Genomic DNA, 24,558 nt, shown 5'->3' with positions numbered 1-24,558 from the left:
TTTGGAAGGCTTCCTGCAATGCCCACCCTCTGATTTGTTTTCTGAAAACTCCCGTGTAGAGAAAGCTGTCATCTGCGCCTGCGCAAGGGACACATCTCAAGCGGACACACCTCCGCAAAGGGCCGGCGCCCGGCGGATTTCAAGTTGGAGGGGAGCTGGTTGGAGGGGAAGCGCGTCAGACGGGGAGAATTTCTCAAGCGGCCACTGGATCTGCATGGATCGCGACTAACCTCGCGGGCACTCGCCTTCAAGTACCGGCAGCACGCCGACATAGCTGTCAAAGTTTTCCCCTTTTTAAGTCAAATTCCCTTTAAAAAAGTTGACAGCTGTGCAGGTGGAGGAAGCGGCCGGGTGTCCACAGCCCAAGCAAGGCAGCTCCATTGCACCCAGTGGGCCTCGCTAAAGGTTGCCAGGAGAAATTTGCTCTTTTGTGACAAAAGTCCCTTACAGCTAAGGAGAGAGAGAGAGAGAGAGAGAGAGAGAGAGAGAGAGAGAGAGAGAGTCTCAGGACACCTTAAAAGACTAACAAACGTGTCATGGCAGAAGTTTCTCAATCAATCAATCAATCAATCAATCAATTAAGATCCAACGACCAGTATTCAAAAAAGAAACTTTGCCCAGATATATTTTGGCCCCTGCTGAAAGCATTCCTGTTCAGACATGCCTCCCCAGACGCTTAGAAAGTAAATGTGAATTTCAACCTGTTTTAGTATTTTAACTTTTTGTATGTTTTAAACTATTGTTGTAAATCTTTATTTGATTTCATTGTTTATTCCTTTTGCAAACCGTTTTTTGAGGGTTTATACACTTAAGCAGCGTATAAATTTGATGAAATAAAATTTCATAAAATTCATAAGTATCAAATAACACCAAACGAAACAAAACAGAGAGACCCGTAACAATAAAATGACTCGCGACAGTCTCCTGCTGCAGAACTCCAGGCACAAAAAGGAAAATGACAAGGATGCTGAGATTCGTCCCTGGAAGCAGCACATTGTTTAGCTCCCCACCCCCTCAAAAAAAGAGAGAGGGAGGGAGGAGAACAGCATCAAATTGTCCCCGTGATCGTCCAGGTAAATTTTTGCTAACAGGGTTCAAGAAGAAACTTTGGTATGGAGCAATGCAGAAGAACGTGAGTTATCGAGTCAACCTCTCCTGATTCACAGGGACATTTTTTTAAAAATCCCCCCCCCGAACTGCAGACGCCCCCCAAGAAAAGGCTCTGCGAGGTTTGGGGGCAGGTGCAGGGGAAGATCTAGGGCTGACGCGCTCTGCAAGTGAGCCGGTTATCTGAGGTTAAGGCCGAATCAGGACCGCGTCCAGCGTCTGCATTGCTTTGCATTGCAAAGGTTGCTCGGCCAAGTCCCGTCCCGTCGGGACAAGGAGAACAGTATGTGAAGAAGTGTACACGAAAGATCATACCAATAAAAAAACTTAGTTGGTCTCTAAGATGCTACTGGAAGGATTTTTTTTATTTTGTATAGAATAAAAGAATGGTAGAGTTGGAGGATCATAAAGGTTCAGGTGGGTTTGAAGCAAGCGACAAAAGCGTGTCATTTGTTGGTCTTTTTTTGGTGCCACGAGAGAAGACGCGTGCGTGGGTTTTCCTCGGGGATTTGTCTCTCTAATGAAACAAAATCTCATTTTCCGACAGCTCCCAAGATCAGCTTTTGAGGGTTTTTATTTTGCTCCTCAACGAGTGCGTGCGAGAGAGATTTGATCAATATGATTCTATGCCCCTTTCCATCCAAATGAATCCCAATGCGGCTTACAAACGAGAACAGAAATATTAGAACATAATAGAACATCACAAATACACCAGGAATCCTATAGAATTATTAATTATTATTATTATTATTAATTTATTTGTACCCCACCAGTCTGAATGGATTGTGACAATCATCAGCCAAACAATTGCAATCTATAAAGCACTGTTAACATAGCAACAACTGAAAAAATAAGCCAAACATCCCATTTAGAGCAATAGTGCATATGATTATATGTTTAACCAATCAACGCAGCATTTATAATCTATCCAACAATATTAAAAAAAATAGCAACCGAAAGATAAATTGTCAAGTTCCTACACCGTTCTCCCGACTCATAATCTTCCACTCGATTTAGCTCATTAAAATCTACATGCCCCTAATGCCCGTGGCAGCAACTCCCTTCTGGAGGTTCCTGGGGCTGCAGGTGGGGCAGCAAAGGAGAAACCAAGCACACCCCCAGGCAAACAGAGTCCCCCCCCCAAACATAGAAAGTGACCCCCGCTAAGCGAAAAGCCCAACGGGCACGAGTCCAGTCCAACTTCCTCCGGCCCAAGGCCAGCAGGACCAATGGTTGGAGCTGAGGGGAGCCAGAGTGCCTAGGAGCCCTTTGCCTGGCTGATCCCGGGCTGGCGTGGGATGCCGAGGCCGGTGGAGGGAGGGGATCCAAGCGGAGCCGAGCGCCCCCCCCGCCCCCCCTGCTTCGCCTGCCCCTGCTGCTCGTACAGCCCCCCCAAAAAAGCGTCTCTGCAGCCAGACGCGCCTTCATGGTCCGCGTGTGCGTGTGAATGTGTCTACACGCGTCTATCCTTTTCTCTCTCTTTCTCACTGGACGCGCAGACTTGGAAATCAGAGGGGGTGGGTGGGTTACAAACACCACGACCTCCCCCGCCCCCCGCCATCCCCGGGCCGAGCCACCTCGGGCGCCCCGAGCTCCTCTCCTCGCACGGCGCATGCGCCTCCGTCCCTCCCTCCCTCCCTCTCCCCGTTGCCCCCTCCCCCGCAGCTGGGCGGCAGAGCAGAGCGGAGGGCTCCGGCGGCGGCGGGGGAGGCGAGGCGATGGCCGGGGAGAACCAGCAGCGGAGCCTCCGCAAGAGCATCGCGGCGCAGCAGCAGCAGCCGGCCCCTCCCGCCCGGCAGGAGCAGCCGCAGCCCCCCGGGAAGACCCCCCAGCAGGGCGGCGGCGGAGGGAGCGGCAGCCGGGCGGAGGGCGCCGCCCCCCCGAGCAGCCCCGCCGGCGCCGCCGAGAAGGTCGCGCTCAAGAAGGAGATCGGGCTGGTCAGCGCCTGTGCCATCATCATAGGTCAGAGTTGGGGTGGGGGGAGAGGGAGGAAGGGGGTCGCCTCCGGGGAAGGGGGCGTCGGGCAGAAACTCCGAGGAAAGTCTGTGCGGGAGGGACGGGGGCTCCTCGAAACTCTGCCCCCCCACCTTGAGATCTATCTTGGCTCAAAAAGTGGGGGTTTGGCTGGGGGGGGGGGAGTCGGAGGATCCCGCCCTGCAAAGTAGGGATCGGGTGCTCTCCTGCCCTTCGCTTTCTCCTGCGTTGTGGGGTGGGAATGTGGACCGGATCCGAGCTTCCTGGAGTAACGTCGGTGGCAGTGCCAAGCTTCCGCGGATTCCGGGCACCTGCTTCGGCAAACGCCAGTGACACCTGTAGCCTACCAAAGGACTTTGTTGGTGGACACGTGTGAATCGCTGCTTTGCCGTCCGTATGGATCGTGGTTTTTGTCCAGCTTGCCTTCCCAAAAGCTCAGGGGGCATCCTCGTTTCTGTTTCTCTGCCGCCCCCCATGCTGTCCTTACAACAGCCCTTTCTAGATGGTTTGAGAGGGAGGGAGAAGACTTCAGGCTGAGTTTGGAAGAGTGAGCTTCCTCGTGATTTGAACCCATGTCTCCTTGGCCTTAATAAGTCAGACACTCTAACTACTATGCCACACTGCCTCTTTGGAGATCCGGTTTTGAAAATGTCCAAGTGACAAAGTGCATTGTCCTGTGCACTTTTATCACCTGTGAGCAAGTGCGCCCTACTAATGTGCATTACTGGTCCACCTGCATTAAGAAGAAATCCCCCATCCCATCCCAAAAGAAAATGCCACATTCAGTATATATCGCCCCCCCCCCCAAGCCCAGGACCACAGCAGGGAAGAAAAGGGTTAAATCCTCCCTCATTGTGTGCCCTCATCCTATTAATTACCACACACCTCCAGCTATTTGCTTTTTAAAATATAAAAATAATCCTGAATTTTTGCATTCTCTTTAACCTGTGGTTTGGCCCTGAGGGATGCTGGCCGTTGTGGGAACTTTGGTGTCCCAGAAAAAGGAAAATCCAGCTGTTTTTGTTGAGATGCCAGGCACCTCCCTCTACCACATCCAAAAGATAGGACAGGACTTCAAGAAATACACCAGGATCCCAAACTGGCTTCTCTTCTAGTATGTGTATCAAAACAGATTTAAAAACAAAACACCACAGCTTATAATTTTAAATCTATTCAAATCCCCCCATTTTAATATAACTCAATACTACTGGAGAAGTGGGCAGGGGTGCTAACTTGGATAAAATATTGGGGGGGGGGGCCCAGGTAAGTGTCCGAGTGACTTGCCCCACATAATCGATCACAAGATGTAGCACACACAAACCCCATTTGAATGACAATGCCTATCAACTTTGGGGGACCCCTGGCCCCCTCAAATATTATATTGTGGGAAGCAGAAGGGACCTCGGCTCCTAGGAGCTGGCTCCTTTGCAAGTGGGGGCCTTTGAGGAATGGGACGAGGAGGAGATAGGTCCATCCCCCCCTTTTCTCCCCATCCCCCCTCAATTCTTCGTCCACTAGGTGCTGGGATCCAAGAGAGACCCAGTCCAAAGGGCTCTGGGGGCACCATGCCAGGCTCTCTGATGAGTCCTCTCAGCCAGCTGCAAGCTCAGGTCCAAAGCCAAACATTGGACATCGGAAGCAGCTTTGTCTCAAGTCAGATTCCAGTACAGTTTTTTCCCCTCGTGAATTTTATTTTTATTTTAACAAAGTAAGAATAATAAAAAATAAAAACATGCACCCCCACCCCCGAGACCGTTCCATTGCAACTATCTAGCCTCCCAAAATTTCAACACCAAACTCAGCCCTCCAGATGTTTTGGGACTACAACTCCCATCATCCCTAGCTACCAGGACCAGTGGTCAGGGATGATGGAAACTGTAGTCCCAAAACATCTGGAGGGCTGAATTTGGGGGTCCCTGCCTCTTGAGATGGTTTGACCCCTTTCCGTTTTAACAAGATTCCAGCACAGTATTGTCCACTCTGACTGGCAGTGACTTTCCGGGGTCTCAGTCACGGGCTTTTCTCTTTCCCCATCACTGGCCAGGGACCTTCTTCCCGCTGAGCAAAGGATAAAAGGGTCTGGAAACCAAGCCTTATGAGGGACAGTTGAGGATGTGGGATAGATTTAGCCTGGAAAAGAAGAGGCAGAGAGAGGTTGGCATGATAGCCGGCTTCAAATATCCAAAGGGCTGTCACATGGAAGATAGAGCAAGCTTGTTTTCTGCTGCTCCAGAGGGTAGGACCATGAACGGATTCAAACAACGAGAAAGGAGATTGCGACAAAACCTTAAGGAGAACTTTCTGATAGTAAGAGCTGTTTGACAGTGGAACGGACTCCTTCATTGCAGGTTTTTGAATAGAGGTCTGGTGGCCATCAGTCAGGGATGCATAAGTTGTGATTCCTGTATTTCAGGCCATTGGAATAGATGATCCTCAGGGTCCTTCCCATCTCTACAATGCTATGATTCCATAATTCAACCACTGAGCTTGGTCCTTCCCACCTGTGGCCAAAGACTGGATGGGGATCAGTCTGCGTGGGTTTGTTTTCAACCCAGGAGCAGCTGCATCCAAGATGAAGCTGGTCCATTATGGGTTTGGGCCCAGAGCGTGGAGAAGGGAGCAAGCCCCCCACCCTCAGATCCCAAACTCCTTGCAATAGCCTCCTTGCAATGGTCTCCTGAACTTGCAACAAGGACAGTGTGGTGTAATGGAGAAGAGTCGTGCATTAGGACCGGGGAGACCCATGCTCAGAGCCCTGCTAGGCCACAAAACTCACTGGGTGACATTGAGGGCCAGTCACACTCTCTCAGCCCAACCTGCCTCATAGGGCTCTTTTGGAGGAAATGGGGGGTGGGGGATAGGAAGCTGCCTTACACTGAGTCAAGATCGTTGGTCCATCTAGTGCTGTATTGTCTACACTGGCTGGCAGCAGCTCTCCAGAGTTTCGGGCAAGGAGTCTCTCCCAGGCGTCCCTGGATATATGCCCCAACAATATAGACTTGCATGCAGGACCATTGCCCTGGCTCCAGTACACTCCCACCGCTGCTGCATGAAGCTGAAGACCCATGGGTGCTAGCCAGAATCCATAGACAATCTGTAGTTTCTTGAGGAATACTCCTGATGGATTTGTTTCCCCTCAAACCAGCTTCCGTCCAATTTGAAAACACACACTGTGGTTAAGCTGAGGTGCGCACAGTTTGGACAGTTGTTGAGCATGTGCAGATGATGGCTTCCTTGAATCGGAGTTTGTGAGGGTTGTTGCAGGTATGGGGAAAGGAGTCAGGTAATTTGCATCAAAGGAGGATTCTCTGGTGCGCAAAGGAGACTTGAAGTGCAGGGGGAGGGAAAAGGACTTTGCTGTGTTTTAAGCTGCCAGGGTGGATATAGCTTAACTGCTGGTTTGGAAAGGAGTTTGCAAAGTGATGGGTGATACTAGATTAAGATCTCTGACAGGTGGGCCTACCGTTCCTGCTTGGTCAGAGCCTGGGGGCGGGGGTGGAATTTAAACCAAATGTGTCCTCTAAAAGTTCAGGAGACCAAAGGAGTCTTTGCTGTGTGCTGGAAGCCTATCAGTGCTGTGGCCCCTCGTGCCTCCGAGGCGAGGGAGCTGCACAACTGGGGTGCTGCCACCGAAAAGGCCCTGCTCCAGAGTATATGGAAATTTTATGCAAGTTGGCCTGTTTTGCTCTCTGTTGTGGCAATGCCTTCCCGCTCTTTGAGGATGCATAAGTTCTGTGGGCGTGTTCTGAACTGAGTCCTCATAGGGCTTGTGTCGGCAGCAAAAGCTCTGTTTTCTGATACATCGAAAGCAGACATTGCATGGTTTGTGGGGAAACTCATGTTTTCTGCAGACCATAGCTTTTCCGGATCATATGTGGCACGGTTCCCACACACTGGGAAGGAAAGATGTCAGAGTGTATAAGGGAGGGTTGTGTAAACACAACATTCATTCACATGCCACGAAACATCTGGAGTGAGCTGGTCTCTCCCTCTGTTCTGTGAGAAGTTCCAGTGTCTCATTTCTCAGATCATCCACTGATGATGATATACCATACTCTTAAAAGCAGAAGAGACCCAGGAACAGTCCAGGCCTTGGTCATTTGGGAACCCTACCTGTAACATGCAGACCCAGGAGAGTGTGGTCTGGGTCATGTGATTGCTTCACATGGGTTGACAGCTGAATTGCCCACTGTTGTGGACTGCATAGGCTGAGCTGTGGCTGGATGTGGTTCAGGGTTTGCCAAGTCTCCGAGTCTTTAGCATATCCTCTCATCCTTAAAACGTCCTTTTTCTTAAAACGTCCTTTTTTGCTCCCATTAGGACCAAAAGCTTTTAAGCAGCAGCTTAGGGAAAGCAGAGCTTCTGCATCATCCGAGGGAGGGAAATTAACAACAGGACTGGGGCCTATCAGGAATAGGAATCATCACCATCACTGCCATCTCTTTGAGTGACAGGAGCTTCCTGGGGTTTCTAGCAGAGGTGGGGATGGGGCAGAGATTTTGATTCAGTTTGCTTTGAACAGCATATCTAGGAAAGCCACATGAGAACCAAAACACAGTCAGGCTGTGGAAATAAATTAGAAAGATGCATTCTAAGAAGGGGTGTTGCTTGCAAAAATGGGTACGTCAGTCAAAACTGCAGACCAGAATGTGTCTGTGCTGAGAAGTTGGAACTGAAATGCAGGGGGAGAATCTTTCCTATCTCTTGCAAGGAGCTGCCGCTGCTCCCTTGAAAGACACCCTCGCGAAAACCTTCCTGACTAGCAGCTCACCTCTGAGGTCCCAAAACGAGCCACACAGAAAGGAAAAGAACAAGGAGCTCTAATTAAGAGTTTCCTGGCAAGGGGAAAGGGGGAAAACAAACCAACATACATCACCATTTTCCTAATTGAGTCCCTGGAGGACACAGAAAACCATTTTTCTTGTCCATCCATGTGCCTTCCTGCCACAGCTGATCTTCGTCCAACATCAAAGACCCTCATCCTGGGTACAAAACCAAGGGGAGGGAGGGAGAATGGAGTAGCCACCAACATATTCAGGGGAAGAATGAAGTGGTTTCTGATGGTGAGGAACAGGTTGACCTGCCCATGTCACTTTCCTCTTCCTCTTTGTGGGACACAATGGCATTCAGTCCTGGGAATATTAATTATGACCCCCTTTTTTGTTGTTCATTCAAAATATAGTTAACACCGCTGTGTCAGGGTATGGAGATATTTTGCATGGGGGAAACCGAGGGCAACCCAAGGTGATGTGTGGAGATGTGTGTGATATTAGTATTATGATTAATAAAGATGGCTGTCTGCCACGGATGCATTTGTTTTTCATTCCTGGATTGCAGTGGGTTGGGCTAGATGACCCTTGGGGTCCCTTCCAACACTACAATGCTTTGATTCGAATAACAATATTATTAGCAGGCACGTCAGAAAAGAGGGAGGGAAATCCGACGAACCCTGCTTCCTGGCTTACTATTTAATGGAGGCAACTGAAGGAATAAATAAGAGCACAATTTGCTACCTTTCTGTCGCAGGGAAGCCAGGCATCTTTTCTGACAGAGGCGTTTTTCTTGAGAGCTCGACAGAGCATAGTGGTTACAAGCGTAAGCTGTATAGCCCAGCAAGGCTCTGAGCTAAATTGTGCCTCAAATATGGACTTAGGAGGTGACTCGGTGCATGCCAGAATCTCTCAGTTTCACCTCCCTCTCCAGAAACACAGCAAAATGGGAATACAGTAATAATACTGACATACCCACCCCTTCATTTTAAGACTGTTTCCTATTTTTTTCCAAAAAGGGAACCAATGAGATATGGATTTTTGCATTTTTAAAAAAGTTTGTTCATAAAAGAAAACATCGACAACAAACAGTGTAACGATCTAGATGACTTTCAAGAGCATTTTTGTAGGACAGCTTACAGCTGTGTGAACTTGCCATCACTTGTGCAATGCAGTGAAAATCTAGCTCAGATAGACTCGGTTCATATATCACACTAAACCACAGTTTGCTCTAACCATAGTTTAGAACCCAAGCAAGCCATGACTTGAGGTTCCAAACATACATGGTTGAGAGTTTCTTGTCTCCTTTGATTCCCCATCCGCTCAGCAATTCCGTTCCTATAACACAGGCAAGCCTCTTGGAGGGGAAACAACCACCATAATTTTGGTTTGCCAATTTGCACATCTAATGAAGCTGAGTGTTGGGGAGATTCGGTTGCTGGAAATCACAGGAGGGGAGAGGCCTCTTGTGCTCGAATCTTGCTTGCTGGTTTCCCACTGCGAGAACAGGATGCTGGCCATTAGCACAACCCAGCAGGCTCTTCTTCTGTTTTTATGACATTAAACTAAACCATCATTATCACAAACCATGGTTTGAAGACACACACACACACACTCCCGCCAAGCCTAGTTGGTGATGCTGGTCTGCTGGCACACTGCAATTTGCCTGTACGTGACAGAGCATGAGTTCTTTTCGCTTTTTCAGTGGATGTTCATAGGGATTGTGAGAGCAGTCCCTACTTCCAACCAAGCATGAACCAAACCCTGTGGTATGTACATGGGGCTCTCTCCAAGTGACTGGCTTCCCCCGCTTTTCAGAATTCTTTGTCGTACAGGCCCCTGCGATCCTCTCCCCCCTGCTCTGTACGCATCGGGTTCCACTTTGCAATTTTATTGATGGCTGGGGCTGATGGGAGTTGTAGTCCAAAACATCTGGACAGCACTAGATTGGCAAAAGCAGCCATAGCTTGCTTTTCCCTGCTTTTGATTCCATACTTGATTCCATATTCAAAGTAGTTTTGCTTTGTGTACAGCAACCTCTTAACATGTCTTCCACATCCAACATCCATGACTTCTAATGGAGACGAAGCTGTTTTGAAGTCCCTTTTCTTGTGTGGTGAAAGCGTCTCTATATTTTTCTTTCTTGGGGGTAGAGCATGAAACGTAGGAAGATGCCTTACACCAAATCAGACCATTGGTCCATCTAGCTGTATTGTTTTTAACACTCAATTGGGAGCCGCCCAGAGTGGCTGGGGAAACTCAGCCAGATGGGTGGGGTATAAATAATAATAATAATAATAATAATAATAATAATAATAATTATTATTATTATTATTATTATTATTATTATTATTATTATTATTACACTGACTGGCAGCAATGGCTCTCCAGGGTCTCAGCAGGGGCTGTCTCCCAGCCCCGCCTGGTGATACTGCTATTGGGAATTGAATTTAGGTGAATAGCAGGTGCTCTGTCACTGAGTGACCCCCATTCCAACAAACGCCCATAGCCATGTTTGTGTGTTGTGCTTAAATAGTACAAGAATATTAAACACGTGATGAAAAGATTACAGTACGTCCTAATGTTTTGTCTATAGAATCCAATAATGAAAATACGCATCAATATTGAATGGACAACTAATCAATGAGCTGACCTTTTCACTGGTCAGTTCTGGCCTTTTATAAGTGAGGCCTTCGGGATAACTTGGTTGCTTTGCATTCTGCTCATTTATTACTTTTATTTATTCATTGCATATACAGTGGTACCTCAGGTTAAGTACTTACTTCGTTCCAGAGGTCCGTACTTAACCTGAAACTGTTCTTAACCTGAAGCACCACTTTAGCTAATGGGGCCTCCCGCTGTCGCTGTGCCACTGGAGCACGATTTCTGTTCTCATCCTGAAGCAAAGTTCTTAACCTGAAGCACTATTTCTGGGTTAGCGGAGTCTGTAACCTGAAGCGTATGTAACCTGAAGCGTATGTAACCTGAGGTACCACTGTATGCACCACATTTTCCCCCAAGGAATGTATATTTATCCCCTTCCTCCTTTAATCCCCAAAACAACCCCGCAAGGTAGATTAGGCTTGTAAATTATTCATAGCATGATAGCTCTGAGAAACTGGAAAGAAATTTGCTGCTCTTGTTGAGAGGATAAGACCACAATTTATTTATTTATTTACATGCCATTACTTTTACTTAATAATTGCTTTTATAATCCACCAAGGAGCTCAAAGTGGCCCCTCTCCATAGTACATGCCAGTAACCCTGTGCAGTAGGTTAGGCTGAGAAAGAATGACTAGCCAAAGGGCACCTGTGGGGAGATTTGAACCCTAGTCTTCACCTGGTCCTTGCCCAATGCTCTAACCACTATACTGCATTGCCTTTCAAGTTCAAACACCAGCTTGATCCCTGCAACTCCTTTTCAAGTTGGGGCTGGGCAGAAAACACAAATACAACCCAGCGTGCTCCCTGCCTCGAGCGCTGAGACATCGAGCTCAAAGTCAGTATACACGTTCAGGACCACGTTCTGTGCTTCAATCTCACTTGCCCATTTTCAGGGATTCAGGAAAGGAGTAAGAGGCAACACAGGGCAATATTCTCCTTTATAGATGCTGAAATGAAAGGGAGTGCATACACTTGGGGCCCCCGTTCTAACGCTGAATGCAAACGTGGTGTGGTGGTTAGAGTGTTGAACCCAGGAGAACAGGGTTCAAATCTCTCCACAGTTGTGAAGACCTTGGTGTGACCTCAGGGGCCAGTCACTGCCTCTCAGCCTAACCTAACCTACCTGGCAGGGTTATTGTGGAGATTAAATGAGGAGGAGGACAATATACGCCATCATGAACACCTTGGAGGAAATGGAAGGATTTAAATGCAACAGATAAATAAATAAATTGCCATGGAGGTTAGGAAAGATGGGAAAATATAATATATTTGCTGCAGTTGGACCACACCCTAGTTTTAACACAGGTGGACATGAGTCTGAGGCTCATGTCCACCTGCCTGCCTCCTCCCCTTATCCAAACAGGCAAACTATGGTTTGCACTTGCCTGTCTCGCAACCATGCTTTGTTGTTACGTCTGAATGCAGCCGGTGTGGCCTTTGCCTTGAAGACTAACAAATTAGCATGAAAAGGACCAGTTTGATACTCACACCCCTCTGGTCCTAGTTTGTGGTCCTAGTTTAAAGGCATGCAGCAGCCTTAGCAAACCATTGTTTGCTGTGCTCGGATGCTAACTGTGAATGTTTCTCATTCCAACCCCTTGCATGTGACGCAAGGGAGAAGCAATGAAGGGAACTGCAAATCTGAAAGAGTCATAGAATCATAGAACTGTAGAGTTGGAAGGGACCCCGAGGGTCATCTAGTCCAACCCCCCGCAAAGCAGGAATCCTGCCCGCAGCTGTTCCTGAGTGGGAGCTGTCTCTTTGTGCCACATGACCTCTCTGCAAAGTTGCCCATGCATGGCTTGCTATTATATCTGAAGGTAGCTTCAGTCTCCTTGCATGTATGTACATGCGCGCCAGATATAAGATGTAAACAACAAAACAAGTCAAGCAGACAAAAACTGGTGCAAAGGGCGCTTTGCTTGCGCCAGGAAATTAAGAGGTGAAGGCTAGCCCTTTAGATCACAATTTTATGTTACAAATGTTCACAATTTCTAAACCCTGAGATTTTGGACCAGACTTTCCTGGGTGCAATGTGCAATCTGAGCTGCTAAACTGTTGTTACCCATCATGGCTGCCCTTGCAAGTGTTACTTTCTGGCCTCCTCTCCTCTGGAATACAAATTGTCACCACGTAGATACTGCAACATCCATGGGTGTTTTCAGGCATTGAGGGCTTATCGGTTCCATTTACTTGGTTACAATATAATAGTTGTACATTGTTTGCTCCTGCGAATTTCCCAGGGTGAAATCCATATACGCCAGAAGTTCAAGACAAGGCCAGATTATTGCATAAGGCTCACTGCTGGCTGAGGAAGGAAGCAGGGCTGTGTGTTTCCTGGGAGCACAGAAAACTTGTTGAATGCGGTTTTAGCTGCAGAATTGCATTTCTTAAAAACTCCAGGTTTCCCTTGAAGCAGTGCGGAAGCCCTCACTGGCTGCATTCACAGGTATCAGGAAGCCAGACTTTCCGGCAAATTGTGATTTCTTGTAAAGAAGCAGCAAGCTAGCCCCTGCTGCCAGATGGCGCCTGCTTTGCTCTTCCTTTGGCGCAAGTGGGATAAACCAACCATTGTGCCTTGGATTCCCATTGAATCAAACCCAGGGACTGTGGTTTGTTTCTTCCTCACAGGCCACAATCGCTGGCCAACCTTGAGTAAAGGTTTGTTGCCAGCTGACGGAATGTGGCTTGCAAGGGAGCAACAAACTATGATCCCTGGTTTCAACATAGTAGGATGTTCCTCCTCACTCTTAACCTGGCAGAGCAGGGCACTTATACCACGTGTCCTGGGTGGAAATCAATCCAGCAAATGTGGCTGTTGTTTCTGTCCATTTGCAAACGATACATTACAGAGTGTGTTTCTTTCCTATTTGCATTGTGTTTCCTTTGTAATAAGAGGCATGGGGTAGACACATTTAATGATGATGCAGCTAACATCATATATGTAATAAATTGCGTCAGTTACGTAATTTTGCCACAGCAGACAGCGAGTAACACATTTTTGTGTGTGGAAGGCAAACTGTGTCAGAATGGAAGCAGTGCTGCCTGCAGTGAATAGGCAGTGAGGTAGAAAACGCCTTCTCCTTTCCTTCATCTGGAGGTATCACAACTGGAGGTGTCTTGTAATATTTGATTTACCAATATACTAGCAAGGCAGAGTACTCCAGAAACTAATCTCCCTGCAGCAAGCAACAAAACCAATGATCCTGAACATGATTCTAAGGAAGCAAGTGGGCATTTGTGGATCTCCTTTCCATCTAAACTCAGAGCTCAAATCTTCCAGCTCTCTGGCTCAATTTTGGACCTCACACCAAACCTTGATTAAGGAAGGTTTAGCTGTGGTTTAGTGTGCAATCTTCATTGACAGGTAACAGTTTGCTTTAGCCATGAAACCAGAATTGAAAACCATTGCATGAAGAAGGTTTAGACCTTGTGGTTTTTCGCTAGCCACTTGTCGGCATGATGCTTAAATTGACAAACCACAGTTACAACCATTTCTCTGCACCTGAAGATGGGAATGCCGGACAGATGAAAACTGAAAGCAGACAAGGGGCTCTAAACCATGGTTTGCCTCCGTTTGGAAACTCAAGCCATGGTTTGGGTTCTAAATTGTGGCTAGTACAAACCATTGTTTGATATGATGTCTGAAATGAGCCACTGAATGGCATGAAAAATTAGGGTGGAAACACACATAAATTATACAGGATTCAGCTTTCCTTCTTGCAGAATCCTTGTTATGATGCTCATGGGAATTCAGGAAACGAGAGTAGGAAGGAAGAAGCTTCTTAATGAATGCTGTGATTTCATTGCATAAATTGTATTGGGATCAGAACAGGTAGCTGCCAAATTTAAAAGAGTGGGCATGATCAAGATAAAGTTAAGAACTGCTGGTTTTATTTCATTTCTATCCTGCTTTTTCTTTAGAGAACTTGAGGAGGTACACACAGCGTTTTTGAGACAAGTCTGCTATCCAGGCCATAGCCAGGCTCATACTGGCTGAGCTTGGCTGTCTCATGCTTTCAGTGGACAGACTCTGGGATCACCTCCATTATCTTTTGGGCCTCATTCATTTCAATGGGGGATGAAATCCCTGCTTAAAGCTTTTCCACTGACATCAATGGGAGTTACAGGTGCTTTACTTTGGCTGGATCATGCCCAGCAAATTTAAAAAGGGGAATGAAACTGTGAGATGCCACTAGTTTCAATATGCTTTTTATAATTAAATATGTGCATTCGCAGTTGGGGCAGCTTTGCCAAGAGCCCGCAAGTTCCAAGAGGTTTCAGCGCTACGCTTTGCTGCGAAAGGAACTCGCTACCTTAGCAACACATTAATATTGCAAAAGAAAATACTGCAAAAGGTTCAAAAATGCAGGGAACCCTGCGGGGAGAGATCAGCTTTGCTGTTGAGTCTGCACAGCTATTAGCCTGAAAGGTTTCTTCCTTACTCTTACATAAAAGCTGCCACCATGTTTAGGAACAGGACTGCATGCCCTCCAATATCTCTCTGATGAAAATAGGGACACCCTATTCTATGGGTAGGCAAGCTAAGGCCCGGGGGCCAGATCTGGCCCAGTCGCCTTCTTAATCTGGTCTGCAGACGGACCAGGAATCAGCGTGTTTTTACATGAGTACAGTAGAATGTGTCCTTTTATTTAAAATGCATCTCCGGGTTATTTGTGGGGCCTGCCTGGTGTTTTTACATGAGTAGAATGTGTGATTTTATTTAAAATGCATCTCTGGGTTATTTGTGTGGCATAGGAATTTGTTCACCCCCCCCAAAAAAAAAATATAGTCCGGCCCCCCCACAAGGTCTGAGGGGCAGTGGACCAGCCCCCTGCTGAAAAAGTTTGCTGACCCCTGTGGCCTATTTCATAATACTAATACTTATAATAATTAATTTTATTATTTTTACCCGACCCATCTGAATGGATTGCCCCAACCACTCTGGACGGCTTCCAGCCTATATGAAAACATAACAAAACATTAAACATTTTAAAAACTTTCCTATACATGACTGCTTTCAGATGTCTTCTAAAGGCTGTAGTGTATAGTTACTTATCTCTTTGGCTTGGGGGGGGTCGTATAAATCCATACCCTCCAACATTTCTCTGATGAAAATAGGGACATTCTAAGGAAAAGGGGGACATTCTGGGATCAAATCAGAAACCAGGACGACTTTTGTAAATCTGGGACTGTCTGTGGAAAATAGGGACAATTGGGGGTTGTGTCATGATAGACATCTTTTTGTACACAGTTTTGACCAATGTATACCTTTTTGCAAGCAATTTCCTCTACTACAATACACCATAATGAGTTTTAACATTCATCAGGCAGAAAAAGAACCTTTCACAGTGCTGAGTGAGTGGCTAAGAACATAGGAACAATAAGAAGAAGAGCCAACTAGTCAATCAGGTCAATGGCCCATCTAGTCCAGCATCCTGTTCTCACAGTGGCCAACCAGATGCCTCTTCTGGGAAGCCAGCAAGCAGGATTCGAGCACAAAAGCCCTCTCTTCTTCTGGGGTTTCCAGCAACGGGTACACAGAAGCATTTCTGCCTTCTTCTGTGAACCATTGTGGCTAGTAGCCATCAATAAACCTCTTGGATGTGATGGTTGGCCTGAGAGTCGGGGTGAAGAGGGCTGCCCCTCATTTCATCTGCGAAGTCTTCGGGGTCAGCTCCAGCTTTCAGAGGGCCTTTGGGCAAGTCGTTCTTCCTCAGTGAGTCCAGGGGACTCTTCTTGCCAGGGGGTTCTTCTTGGCAGACACCTGACACCAGATCTGGAGGGGGGGAGCTCTGCTGGTATTGTTTGTTTGTTTGTTTGTTTGTTTGTTTGTTTGAGCCCAGATTCCTTCTCCCTCTGCGCAGATTTGCTTTTGCCGATTGAGCTCCCTTGCATAACACCCCAGAGTGTGGCGAGGAGATTCTCCTCCGTCTGGCTGTGCGAGGCTTCGATTTCACCTAATGAAATGCAAGCCGCATCACCTCACACTGGCAAGACAGAAGGAGCAGGATGTCAGGAAGGGAAGAAAGGCAGAGGACTGGGAGGAAGTTTTGTCTGAAGGGAGGAAAAAATCAGAACAGACAAGCATGGAACGGAACACTGAATAGGATGCCCAGCTGCCAAAGACAGCCATAGTTCCTGGTACAACAAGGTCAGGCAGAAGGTAAATTATGCTCTGCTAGGAGACCACCTAGTGCAGTGGTTCTCAAACTTTGGGGGGGCCCTGTCCTCCCCGTTCCATAAACTCAGCCCTCCCCGTTCCATAAACTCAGCCCCTGGGCCACCTACCTCATATTTTTAAAAAAGCATTATTCACAAGAATGGTTTGCATGACCCAATAAGGAACATAAAGACACAATTAATTCAAAACAGTAACAAATAATTGCACATTTGTTCCAAATCCATTTAAAACTCTTTAGTTTGAGTAATTCAATGAAACTGAGGAACTTGATCCAGCGATACCAGCTTTTTGAAGTCTGATGGTGATTTGCCACTCGGCTGTTCCCAGTGCCCCCAGGGGGTGGTGCCACTGATTTTGGGAGCCAGTGCCCTAGTGCTTGCTGGGATTCTTGCAAGGAATTCTGGGACTCGCCTTGCTCAGGAAGGTGCATCTTCGCTTTGTAAGCAAAGCGCAGACCACAGGTCACTTAACGCAGGCGAGTTGTGCATCTTTTCACTGCTAAGAGATCCTCTGCTTGGCAAGCAGATCTAGTGGGTGCCTTTTCCATACCACTGCTAAATTCTCTGCCACCTCATTTTCCTTCTCACAAGGGGCTCCTTCTTCATCTCTCCTCAGTTCCAATACAGACATTAGCTCTGGAAGAATGTTGACTCTTCTCCCCATTACAGGAGGGATTTGCTGATCTAGGGGGCTTTTACTGTGAACGCTTTCTCCTCCTCTTCCAGGCTTGTCAAACTTCTTTTCTTTTCCTCATCTCTTGTAATTTCTTCTCCCATTCACAGCAAACTTCTAACTCCTCCCGCAATTGCCAGTTTCTTTAATCCTTCCTTTTACTTGCATTTCCTCCCAGAACAGCTTCCCTGTGCGTTCCTTTCTATTCTCCTTTCACCATTTAAAAAAATATTAACCTTCTGCCTCTTTCTAACGTTGCACTGCAGTTCACCTGGCCCTCTCACCTTGGAGAAAGAGGTCCTCGCTTCCTTCCCTCAGCACACACGCCATTGTTCCAACCCAAAGGCAGTCAAGGGCTAGGTAGGTTGTGGCACTGAGGCTCACTGTAATGTAGTCTGTGGGCCCCTGTGTTCTCCAGCAGGCCCCCACCGGAAAGATACTGACCCTGGAGTAGTTTTGCTCCTCTATCAGGGCCGTCTTAAGCATATCTGGAGCTGTGGTGCTAAGATCCCTTCAGCACCCCCCCCCGGTTTCCCAGAGTTGTCAACCTTTTATAAGGGGGGGGGACACCCCAAAATTGTTGACCTTTTTTTTAGAGAGCTGACACCATGCTTACACATTGTCTCTAACAAGCCCTGGCTTAGAACAAATGAGAATAAAATGAAAAGGCAGAAGAAAATCCAATGAAGTCCTCAATTCCAAAGCAAGACTCATTCAAGACTCAGCAGTTCTTCTAATTCATCCTCATGATTCAAATCACCACATATCAAAAAGTTAAAGCAATCACCAGTTTGTTGTTCTTTAAATAAATTAATAAAGACACAGACAGTGAAGTTCCCGGCCAATTTGTGTTTAAGCGCAAAGCTGACGCTTTCAAATATTGTGGGGGGTGGGATGGGGGTGGGTGTAAAACAGTGACATCCTGAACCTAAAAAGGACCCAATACTTGGGTTGCAAAGGCTGCAGTCCTAACTGCACTTACCTGAGAGTAAGCCCTGCTGAATCTAATAGGACCTTACTTCTGAGTAGACAGTAGGACTGCAGCAAGAAGCACAGTTGGGAATTAGGGCTTTCTCTTTTAAGTCTCAACCAGAGGAAAATCTAATATTGGAGATTAGGGAGAAAGGAATATGAATAGATTGGGGGGAGGGGGCTGACGAGAGACCAAAAACCACAGGTAGCAAGACAAGGCACACTTTCTGGGGAGCAAGCCTCACACACAGTTGCTTGGGGCGAGGACTGCAGAGGGACCATGCGTGTGTGTTTTTCAGAAAAGCGTAGAATTGGAAGGGACCCAGCGGGTCATCTAGCCCAACCCCCTGCAATGCTTTTTAGCTTGCATTGATCTCAAAAACCTTCAGTGCCTTTTATTTTTGTTGGATAGGCAATTAACAGGCTTGTTTTACAAATAAGGGAGATGGAGCGTTGCTGGCTTGGTTTGGTTTGCCTTTGTTCTAGTTTTTAGCATGTGCTTAGTACCGTAGTTTCTGGCTGTGAGCTGCCCTGATATCTATGGGTGGAGGGCAGTAGTAGTACTAGTATTAGTACTAGTACTATTAATAATAATAATAATAATAATAATAATAATAATAATAATGGTGATGATATTTTTTGTAGGGCTTGGAGTGAGTGGGTGATGCCCAGCTGCTGGAATGAATGGGGTCGGTGCTAAATGGTCTGGTGTGCTTTACAACCCCTAGGGACCTTGTTGGTGGGGTGGGGTGGGGTGGCCGGAGAAGAAGAAGAAGAAGAAGAAGAAGAAGAAGAAGAAGAAGAAGAAGAAGAAGAAGAAGAAGAAGAAGAGCGGAGGGAGGAGGCTTCCCTTCCCTGGGATAGAGTTGCCCATAACATTAAACACAGGGCACGATTCCAGGGAGAGAGAGAGAAACCAGGGCAGCAGGTGCTGCTACTCACGGCTCGGGCTAGATAGGGGGCAAATGGGGGGGGTGACTCTCTTCATCTTCTTCTTCCTTCCCACTTGAATTGCCCTCCTCCCTCTTCCCACAGGGCAGGTGGACGAGGGAGAGAGAGAGAGAGCGCGCGCTGCACGCCAGCCAGCCATATAGTTGGTGGGGCGCAGCTTCCATCCTAAGCTTCTGCAGGGATCGCTCTCCTCCCGCAGAGGTTTGGGAAGGAAGCTGCATACCCGCCAGCCATATGGTTGGCAAGGCGCAGCTGGCGGGTGCAGGGAAAGGGGAGGCCGCCCGCAAAGCTGCGCATCTCCCCCACTCTCTGGGGCGCCCCTGAGAGGCCAGCTCCCTGGCGCAACGAACCACTAAGCCCTATGGGAAAGACGCCTCTGTCCTCTATATCTGGGGTTCCAGGTTCTTCAGTTCCAAGACATTTCATTATAATCCTCAGCAGGGGCAACAAGTTGATCAGCCTGATCCATGAGGTGATGCCTTGCAATACTGTGGGATTGCGGAGGTGGGGGAGGGGAACGCGTGGATTTCTCATACACCCTTTCCAGGCTTTTGTTTTCAGAAAACTTCTACATAAAAATCACATCAGCGAAATCATTAAAGGCTCAGTTGTAGGTGTGTGTGTGTGTGTGTGTGTGTGTGTGTGTGTGTGTGTTTTAATAAAGAAAATGCATTTCTCCCCTGCAGCCAAATAACTTCTTTACAACTCAGTGGCAGTTTAAAGAATAACGTTTTTGTATTAAAAATAAATAAATCTTAAAACCAATTTTTAAAAATCTTTAAAGTTTGGTCATAACATAATGCGATTAGAAATTCCTACCCCAGTAAAATCCAGGAAGAATGCTGGAATTATAGCTCAAGCAAAAAAACAAAACAGGAAAAAAACGCAAGCAAAAAAAACACCCTCTCTTGTCCCATGTTTTGCTCCTGCAAAGAACTTGTGTGAGGAACGTAAGAGTTGGAGTCAGAGAGAATCTGCTCCATTGTTTTGACCCAGTAAAACTATGTTCTGTTTGCTGGACTTCCTTCACCCCATCCTGCAGGCCAATTCCAGCCCTGGTGGGCTCCCAGCTGCATCAGTGCTCCCCCCCCAGCTGTGGGATTACCTAAGATGCAACCATTCAACACTTTCCACCATGCCCCTCAGCACCCCAAAGTTTGGAAGACAGGAGATAGGAAGATGCCTTATACTGAATCAGACTCTTCGTCTATCTAGATTAGTATTGTGTACTCTGACTGGCAGCAGCCACACACACTCACACACATGGGTTTCAGGCAGCGTGTCTCTCCCAGGTCTAGCTGGGCATGCTGCTGGGGATCGAACCTTTTGCATGCAAAGCATATGCTCCATCCACATTGATCCTGAAAAGACCGAATTCTCCTGTTTGGATTTCAGGGTGGCTCCTCCATTTGCTCATCGCCAGTCCTTGTTGCCGCCAAGAGGACATGGCATGTTACGTAAGGCACAGGGAATTATCCCTTCTCAATTAGACCCCTGGGCGCTGAACCGGGGCCTGCTTAGTTCAATGCCTGGTAGCAAAGCAAAGACGGGCTTATGTAAAGTTTGTTTTGTTTCGGCCACTCGGCCCTCAGAGTAAACCTGGGTGCCCTCATCAAATTTAATGAGCCTGGGGTTGAACTGTGGGCACAATCCAGCCCCAGCCCAAGGCTGCGGTCCTGGGCACACCGAAGCCAGTGGGATATCTTGCCCAACAAAGCAGGCCTCGGCTGAAGGAGGCCTCCTCTCTTGGAAGAGTGGCTTGGTTCAAGGTTGGTTTCTGGAAGCAGGTGAGAGACCCTTGAAATTGTCCCTCAACAAATTTGGACCACAGACTGAGCAGGCTCTCAGCTCGCCCTGGTCACCATCCTCCCCCATTTACAGTGAAATGTATTGTATTTCTGTTTAAATTAGAGCAATTACTTCTCCATTTACATCTATGCATGCAAATTAGACTAGATGCGTCCTCTTTCGTCCTCTAGTTTCTAATGGCTGCCCTTTGCTTTCCCATAAGGCATTGCCAGAAAAAAGGACATCCATTAGAAACTAGAGGACTGACTTCGCTTGTGGCAGAGTTGGGTGCCTGTTTCCATTACTGCCATTGTTTCGAAATGATCCCAACCTTAAGAGTAAAGCAAACCCTCCAACATTTCTCCGATGAAAATAGGGACGTCCCATTCCATAAATGATAATTTTACTGTTTATACCCCACACGTCTGACTGGGCTGCCCCAGTCTCTCTGGGCAGCTTCCAACATATATAAAAACATAAGAAAACATTAAAAAAAATTTTTTAAAAAACTTCCCTATACAGGATTGCCTTCAGATGGCTTGGTGGTTCGGATAACTCCATACCATACCCTCCAACATTTCTCCAATGAAAATAGGGATGTCCTAAGGAGAAGCAGGACATTCTGGAATCAAATCAGAAACCAGGACGGCTTCTCTAAATCAGGGATGTCTCTGGAAAATAGGGACACTGGAGGGTTTGGTAAAGCTGGTTCGTATTAACTCGACACCCATCATACAGGCCATTCTTGTCTACTATGAAATATCGCTGTATATTTATGCCTTGCAACTTAGGTGTGGCTCCCATGTAGCTGGCAGGCTGTTTCATTTCCGTTTGTTCACTGCCACCTCTTAGCACGTGGCCCATATATATGGGAACTGCACACCATCAAACGCTATCCCAAAATAATGCTGACTTTTGCATGCAGTTGCATCCCTATCCAGTTCTGGGAAATGGAAGGAACAATGAGATTGGCCTGTGAAATAGTTCAAGGGAGACGGGCAGGAAGTTGCCACCTGGAGAGTGGACTGAGCAGACACTGATGCAGGGCCCCCAGGCCACAGTCTCCTCCAGCCCCCCATGACAAAACAGAATGTGTTCCTTTTTTAAAAAAATGGTGGTAATTTGCATCTATACCTATAAAATAGAGTGCGCAAATTTTATGGTGATGCGATTTCTCTTTCGGCCCTGTTAAAGTGGCCACCCTTGTGGAATGCTGTTCCAGGTGAGATATGTCAAGTCTTGATACTTTGACATGCTTGGTTAAAATGCAGCTGTTCAAAAGGAGGTTATTATCCGAGCATTTTTCTCTTTCTTGTGTTACGTTAATGCTGCTCTCATTAGATCTTCAGCTATCACTGCTCTTTCTATTTGCTAGGGTTCTTGGCTGAATGTGTTAATGCTGTTCAACTGTTGGAGAGAGAGAGAGAGAGAGAGAGAGAGAGAGAGAGAGTTGATGTATAAAACTGGTGTGCGTGTGACATGATAGCTCAGTTGCTAAAGCATGGCACTCTTAATCTCAGGTTTGTGGGTTCAAGCCCTACGTTGGGCAAAAGAGTCAGTTAGACTAGATGACCCTTGTGATCCTTCCAACTCTATGGACTCTGCTACATTAGTAAAAAAAACCAATGATTTGAATGCGCTATAAACATGCAACACCAGATGGCACCAGAGAGCAGGAACTTTTTATATGCGTTTTTCTGTAGGGTTTTTTTATTTTGTTATAACGATCTAATTTCTGACTTATTTATAATGTTCCTCCCACCCCCTGTGTATAGATCCACCTTATGATTCTACATTTTATTATTGTAAAGCCACCTTGAATTCATTTTGAGAAAAGCCCAGGGGCGGGAACCCTGTGGCCCTCCCACTACCTGCTAGGACTGGTGAGAGTTGTAGCCCAACAACATGTGGGGTGGGCATTGATTTCCCATCCCTGATCAGAGTTTCTTCAAACATAAACAGACGAAGTGACATTCATTTTCTCTGCACACTTGATTCAGACATGCACATTCTTGTGCGCATGACTTGGCCAGAGAAGTGCAACTGAGAAATTCAGAGATGTGCAGATTTGAAAGGATGGAGGTTGCGTTTCAGTCCATGGATTGTTTCGGAAAGCATGGGCTATATAGTTTCTCCTTGAAATGCGAAATGCGTCAAATTTCTTTCCCATCTCAGGATGCTTTGGGAAGTACAAGAAGACATTAGTGTGCCCCCCCCCCGCAAGCTCACACTACAATCCCCATCCAGAAGTGGCAGCTCGTCACATGTCAGGAGCTGTAGTCTGAAGCATCCTGAGGGCACCGGTTTGGGAAGGTGGCCACAATAAAGACATTGCCTTTAAGATGTTGCAGGATCCCGAGGGTGCTTCCAGACAGGATTAATGTTGTACATGGGGGTTGTTCAGATATTGCAAATGGGTCATTGGGAACAGGTTTTTATTTATTTATCTATCTGATTTCCCCTGGAAAGGGTACATCTGGATTAAATGGGGGAGGGGGGATACGGACTGGCATTTTTATGCCAACGATGTCATTTGGAAAGTGCAATAAAGCTAAAATAACACTGCAGGCATGAGGTGCAGCATCCTACAAGAGATGCCTGCCTGCATCACATTTGGATGCTTTTTTTGAAGGAAGATATGGGTTAACATCATGTTTAAGCCTCTGAAGGTAGATTACTGTAGATAGTTGCGGTTTTTATGTAATTGCTCCTGTTTTCTAATATACAACAAGCAATAACAACGGTAAAGAGAAAAGATCAAAGCAGGAACTGAAAAAGAAGGTTACGAGGAGAGAGTGGTCCTATTTGAAAAATAGCATTATAATCCTTCATAAGCACATTATCCAAGAGTGTTTTTCCACAGGAGTCCAGGAGAAGAGGGCAGCTGCCAATCACGTTCCCTTACTTTAACCTAGATCGGAGAGTTGGCTAAAGTGCTTTAAAAGCACACAACATGATGGACGCCACTCTTGGCTAGGGAGATTTTAATTCTCCTTCGTATTGCATGTTGTGCGTTTTGAGGGAAGCTGCAGTTGTTCACTGAGTCGCGAGAGTGAAATGGCACTTCTATCCTGCTGGAAACTATAGATTCTCTTTTTTTTCCCCAGCATAAGAGCACGCCCCAAAACACACTGCGTGTGTCATAGATTAACGGTGCCACCAAGGCTAAATGGGTGTACTTGCGTGACTAGGAATTCTGGAGCGGATCACCTCAGTTCTCCTCCACTTTGGCAGGGCTACAGGGCTCGTGTTTTCACATGAATGAACGGCTCTTGAACGATTTGTGGCTGAATTTCTCAAAGTTGTTAGGAACAAAAAGGCTTTTCTTTAGCATCGAGGGTACACAGCTACTGGGTTTGCCTATTTCTTCACCCGCCCGCCCCCCCCGGCCTGGCGCACCGAGGAGAACATGGTTGCCGCATTTTAAGACACTGGGAAGTTCATTCATTTATCACATCCTGTTATTAAGATCAACCC

General features: G+C 46.9%; 1 protein-coding gene across 8 annotated transcripts in view; it reads left to right on the top strand.

The window, feature by feature from the left end:
- The first annotated feature begins 2,757 nt into the window (after nt 1–2,757).
- SLC7A10 (solute carrier family 7 member 10) overlaps nt 2,758–24,558 on the top strand; it is a 43,147-nt gene continuing 21,346 nt past the window's right edge. For 3 of the 8 annotated variants that reach the window (XM_053400330.1, XM_053400328.1, XM_053400331.1), the window contains exon 1: nt 2,759–3,069. In XM_053400330.1, the coding sequence (XP_053256305.1) occupies nt 2,826–3,069 (244 nt within the window). In that variant the 5' untranslated portion in view covers nt 2,759–2,825. Of the gene's footprint in view, nt 3,070–24,558 lie in introns of all 8 variants that reach the window. The other 5 variants (XM_053400335.1, XM_053400334.1, XM_053400333.1 and 2 more) reach the window with 4 other exon arrangements.

This window comes from Podarcis raffonei, chromosome 8, assembly GCF_027172205.1.
Source record: "Podarcis raffonei isolate rPodRaf1 chromosome 8, rPodRaf1.pri, whole genome shotgun sequence".
Lineage (NCBI taxonomy): Eukaryota > Metazoa > Chordata > Lepidosauria > Squamata > Lacertidae > Podarcis > Podarcis raffonei.
Note: the sequence above shows the minus strand (reverse complement) of the source record. Positions and strands in the feature narration are given on the sequence as shown.